Here is a 5,970-nt window from a genome sequence, read left to right on the forward strand (position 1 = left end):
ACCTGTAAAATAAAAGTTTTTCTCTGCAGAAATATTAAGGGAACTTTTATTGTTTTTACACTTTATTTGAATTAGGATATTTTACTTTAATTCTCATAGTTTTTGTTTGGCAGCTGCTGCTTCCAGTCATTTGACCGTTTTTTTTAACAGTGTAGGTAAAAACATATGGTGTTTTAATGATATATTTCTATGATATATACAGTATATGATATATATAGTATGATATACTCATAACCCAAACACCCACTCTCCTCAGAGTCTGGGAGGCTGAATGAGGTCAAACTCTTGCTTTATTGACATGACTGTATTAAATCACAGTGTCTTCAAATCAAGATGCTGAATGAAAGTATAATTATTCAGAACATAACAAAACAAATGGTTTACTATAAAATGTCATCTAAATAAATATGCACAATGATGCACTATACATCTACAGTACACTGCAGTATCACAAAGTATATAGCCTGCTATAATTCAAGAAAAACATATGTGCCACCAAACCATGAGTAAAATAAAAGATTTATAAATAATAAGCTTTAACAGTGTAATACAACAGTGATGGTGAAAATAAAATAAAAAAATAAAAACGGATCTACTGTAACGATCAGTGAAAAAGTGGAAATCTGAGACATGGAAAGAAAATTAAAACGTTCATTCATAAAATGTTGTTTGTTCGTTGTTTTGGTCGCACTAATGAATGATCGTAATGATGTCATGATTTAATTTATTTGGGGGGGGGCTCTGCTTGGCCTCTATCATACTGTAGTTGACCCTCTTGGATAGTGTAGGAATCTGTGACCAGTGAACCTTCAGGTGTAACAAAACACAGGTGTGTAAACACAATGCTGAGTTTGCTGGAACATACAAATACATTTTGACAGTGCAGTTTCAAACACAGTCACTTAACTGGACAGAAGGAGTCAAGGTACAGAAGTCAGGATACACTGATGCTGGGGGGCAAATATAACAATAATAAATTAATTCAATTGATTTAAGTGGAACAGAAAGTATATAACAAAATGAAAGACGGCCAACATCATTAATGGGTGTAGTCAAACGTGAATCACACATAATAATTATAATTGGCACAATCCTTCCACTGAACTAACCAGTCTGTATTTTTGGAAACTCAGGAGAGACTGTTCCAGGATCGATGTTAAATAACCAAACACAACGTAGTCACTGTCGGTGCAGTGTTGAAGCTGTGCAGCAGAGGTAGCTGCGTTTGCTCGGCCAGTTTGCTTTTATGCATCAGGTAACATCTATATATTATATACATATATATATATATATATTATATACATATATATATATTACATATATACAGCCATTATGACAAAATTTCACACAAATGTTGAATATTATATATGACTCTGGATAAACTGGGATGTAACCTGAAACTATTCTGAATGGCGAAGGCACAAAGGCTGTAATTCTAGTTTTTTTTTATAGCTACGTTTCGTTGCTTGGCGACAACGTCGCCTAATTACATAATAACTACATAATTACTACGACTAGTGGTTGTAGTATGTAGTATTATGACAGGAGCGAAGGGACAAGTGTCGGTGACGCAGTATAAAGAGAGTGGTGTATGGACTAACATGACACAGGAGAGCGGTGTTCGATTCCCACGCGAAACCAGCAGTTTATATTGTTCCTATTATCCATGACCGTACGTTGTTATAATTGTAACCATGACAACAAAGATTGTCTGATGTTGAGGAAGTTCGTATTTTAACCTGAATCACCATGTTTTCCTAAACCTAACCAAGCTTTGACCGTTATTATTGTAACCACGGCGACGGTCGGTACGCTGCTCTCTGTACAGTAACCGTGACAACCAAGGTCCAATCAAAAATGACCCATACGGTTGTTAAGGTTGGAGGAGTTGTTGACTGAACCCCATGTTTCCTCCTGTGATGTACCACCGGTGTGAGAGTCTCATATAACAGAATCAGATCTGATCGGCGAGGCTGACCGGGGAAATGATCAGAGGGGCAGCGTTCAGGCCGCCGTGATGAAGACCGGGGCTGAAGAAAGGGCTGAGTTCCCCCGTGAAGCAGCAGCCGGTGAAGGAGTAGAGATGAACTGCAGCATCCACGTCGTAAAAGGAGACCAGACCCTCCTCATAACTCACAAACACCCCCACCCTCTGAGGTCCTGCCGTCAGACTGAGGCCGACAACGGGGCAGGTTAGAGTAAGGTACTGGTTTCTGTTCCTCAGACCCACGGCCCAGTAGCCGTTCACAGGACTCAGTGGGATTATTCCCTTTCTGTTGACCGACCTTTTGGTCACTCCCAGAGTCCAGTCCGTCTTCCCTGCAACCTGAACCTCGTAGTAGAATCTTCCGGAGGAGAAACTCTGCCGTGCCAAGACATTAGCATAAAGAGAAAACCTCTCCTGGTTGTCGGGCAGGTCCCTCCTCACCTCGCCACAACTCACTTGTTTCCCATCGTCAGACAGGATGAGCCAGGGATTCGCCGTATGAGGTTCGAGAGTCACATCCGCTGCGTAATGCTGGACCCTATTCAGCCTGGCGCCGTGAAGCAGCTTCTGCTTTCCCCTGCTGAGCATCTCCTCCAGCTCATCCACAGCTTTCACCACTGTCCCCTCGTACGACGGCAGGCGGACTCTGACCTCGGTCCAGTTCTTGGTGCAGGGAGCAGCGTTCATGGATGTGAAGCTCTGCAGGAGGAGGAGATGGTCTTGAGTGCGTGACAGCTGCTGGACCTCAGCGGTTCTCGTCGTCAGTACAGAGATTTCTTGTTCCAGTTCAGTGATGAGGCGGTCGGCCTGTTCCTCTGTTGACTTCTGCCGCTCCTCGATCCCTTCGATGAGCTCGTTCAGACGTCTCTCGGCAGTCTGCATCAGAGCGGTGAAGATCTGAACGCCGTCCGCTATCTCTCGCTCTGCGTCTTCCTTACTGTGCGTTTTTAAGCGCTCAATCTGCTGGATCTTCAGCCGTCTCTCTTGGATCATGTGCTGGATTTCAGCCTCCGCCCGCTCCAGCTCAGCACTCTTTGCTTCATATTCGTCTTTCAGAGACACAATGTTGTGCACCACGTGCTCTGAAACAGCGCAGAGGGAGCACATGCACGTCTGGTCCGTCTTACAGAACAATTCCAGTGGTTTTTTGTGCTTTGAACACACCCTGTCCTCTATGTTCGCTATAGGATCCACCAGCGAGTGTCTCTTCAGCGGTCCAGCCGTCAGATGAGGATCCACGTGAACACCACAGTACGAGGCGAAACACGTCAAGCACGACTTCAGAGCCTTGAGTTTTGTTCCGCTGCAGATGTCACAGGGCACGTCTCCTGGTTTGGCCACTTGTATCTCTGAGCCCCGGCTGCCTTTGTTTCCCGCCGACTGTCTGAACTCAGCGGCCATCTCAGATATGAAGGTGTTGACGGTCAGTTCGGGTCGCGTTTTAAAATGTTTTTTACACATGGGACACTGGCAGTGGACCCTGTTGACATTCCAGTGCTGTGTGATGCAGCTCTTGCAGAAGTTGTGTCCACATGGGATAGTGACCGGGAGAGTGAAAACATCCAGACAGATGCAGCAGAGAAACTGCTCCTCAGTTAGCAGACAGCTGGTGGCTGACATGGTGACACACTGAGGACAGAAATGAAAGTGAAACTCAAATCACATCATATCTTCAGCAGATACTCGATCCTTTCTACAATCATTAAAACTAGTAAACAGGAAGATCGTGGGTCTTGATGAGCTAATGTGATCTTTATACTGCACTTCATGTAAATGTTACGTATACAGTCAAGTAGTGTTTTTTAATGGTGGGTGTTTAAACAGGATAAATAGAAGTGACTGTACCTATGTGAGCTGAAGAGAGGAGAAACCGACCCTGATGATGATCCTGATAAAGTTTTATTAATCGTCAGACACAGAGACTCATGTCAGCTCAGGGAAAAGCTGTTGCTCTGAGCTGCTTTGAGTTATAAACAAGGAAATGAGTTTCTGAAGCGCTCCGCCTCCTCCCTCCAGAGCTGCCCGCCTCCTTCCAGTAAAGAATGTGTGTGTGTGTGTGTGTGTGTGTGTGTGTGTGTGTGTGTGTGTGTGTGTGTGTGTGTGTGTGTATCATTCAAAGTAGGTCTACCTGCTTTGTGATTACATAACGTGGTTCTTGACGGGATAGTCCCGTCAACACAGGGCTGTCGATGTGCAGAAATACAGTTTCTCACATTCTAAGACACTTTTAGAAAACGTGACACATCCACAAAAAACTTTGCTGCTGTGGGCAACACAAGCAAATGCATGCTTCAGATGATGATAAGAAAAACCACAAAGGACTGTACGTGCGTGCATTTGAAGTTTTGATCTATGCAGTTGCGATATGAGAACACAAGTCAGGTCTGGATTGAACTACTATGGAGCAGAAAGAGCTGTGGTCCCCTAAAGACTTCCTGTTTGAGGTGACACTTCATTAAACAGATTCATTTGAGTTGTATGTAAGTTTTGCTATTGCTACATAGCTAACGTTAGCATTAGCAGCTGTTTACTCACCAGTCTAGAAGAAGAAACGTTGTGAGCTCAGCATCAAACTTCATTCCTTTACTCGCCAACATCTGTCTCCAGAGGTGGAAACAAACACCACTGTTCACTCTTGTCTCTTATCACTATTATTCTTTTCTTCTGCTGAAGTTAGCATGCTAACCACCTAGCTCTGGCCAGAAAATGTCTGTAGCTCTTGCAAAGACTGGTAAGAAAACAGCTTTTAATGCTAAAGATCCTGGTTTAATAAAGAAACAGTTCACAACCTAAACCACCATCTTTCCACTGAGCTGAAACAAAGAGCTGCTGTTGTCGAAAGTGAACCACAGGTGGAAATACAAACCCCAGCCTCTGATGTGAGAAGTCACTGTTCAGCCCAACGCAGAAGAAGAAACATAACTTCCAGGAGACAGGCCTTGATTATTTAATGTGGTGCTGTAGTAGGGCCGCCTCAGGGTTTGTGGCCACTGAGCAGTTGCCAGCCAATTATAAGATTTGTCACTGGTTAACTTTATAACTCACTTAAGAAAATGTTTTGGTTCGTAGTGTGAAATCTTACCTCGTCAAATCCAGATACAAGACTGAAAGAGAAAGTAAAGTCTTCACTACAGCTCTGAGTAATGGAGCAACTCAGGAAAGTACCTAATGGCCCAGACACAAGGAAATAAAGAGCCCAGATCACTACATCAATGTGCCTGTCAGCCACTATGCGGTTAGTCAGACATCACCTGACAGTTTTATTTATGTTTCACCTTTATAAAAACATATGCACCAATAATGTGAGAACGCTAAGAGTGTCATTGATGGATTTTCTCTTTAAATCAACTGTAAACTTTTGAAAAAGCTAATTTCAGAGGTGGTTGAGCTCTGACACTTGTAAACAAATACGTCGGCCACATGGATGTGATAAAGTCATTCAGAAATCTCACCTGGTTTGACTAAAGTGTGAGACTCCAGGTTGTGAACACCTTTCAGTTTGGAAAGTCAAAGACACGATGGATAAAATGTTGTGTAATATGAAGTCGTCCCGTTCTCGTGGACACTCTTTATGTGTAGAGCTAAATAATCTGCAGCATGTGAGAGAGGTCAGATACAGGCGTGTCCCTGACCTGTATCTGACCTCTGACCTCCTGCAGGTTCCCCCTCCCCCACACTGCACCAAACATCTATTAACCACGGTTTTGGCCTTGTGAACACAATATCTCAGTAACGTTAAGAAGTAACTTCTTTAACTTTGGTAAAAATGTTCACATGGACTCTTGGACACAGTGATTAGAGTTTGGTGACTAAAGGTCAAAGGTGAAGGTCATGGTGACCTCACAAAACATGATTGTGAAAACATGCCAGAACTCTTCAAGGGAATCCATTCAAATTTGGCACAAACGTTCACTTGGACTCAAGGATGAACTGATTAGATTTTGTTGTCTAAAGGTCAAAGGCCAAAGGTCAAGGTCAAGGTC

At 43.3% G+C, this 5,970-nt stretch overlaps 1 protein-coding gene across 2 annotated transcripts; it reads right to left on the bottom strand.

Annotated features, from left to right (window-relative positions):
* Nucleotides 1–272: 272 nt before the first annotated feature.
* LOC111654604 (E3 ubiquitin-protein ligase TRIM39-like) lies at nt 273–5,156 on the bottom strand. 2 transcript variants are annotated; one of them, XM_023405684.2, is made up of 2 exons: nt 5,070–5,156; nt 273–3,616 (listed from the first exon to the last, which is right to left on the bottom strand). In XM_023405684.2, the coding sequence occupies exon 2, from the start codon at nt 3,605–3,607 to the stop codon at nt 1,955–1,957; it is 1,653 nt and encodes a 550-aa protein (XP_023261452.1). In that variant the 5' UTR covers nt 3,608–3,616; nt 5,070–5,156; the 3' UTR covers nt 273–1,954. The 2 variants fall into 2 exon arrangements, with proteins under 2 accessions (XP_023261452.1, XP_023261451.1); XM_023405683.2 differs by lacking the exon at nt 5,070–5,156 and adding an exon at nt 3,833–5,063.
* Nucleotides 5,157–5,970: the final 814 nt, after the last annotated feature.

Source organism: Seriola lalandi, unplaced genomic scaffold (genome assembly GCF_002814215.2).
Source record: "Seriola lalandi dorsalis isolate HSWRI2012SDOR001 ecotype SW California unplaced genomic scaffold, Sedor1 jcf7180002054283, whole genome shotgun sequence".
Lineage (NCBI taxonomy): Eukaryota > Metazoa > Chordata > Actinopteri > Carangiformes > Carangidae > Seriola > Seriola lalandi.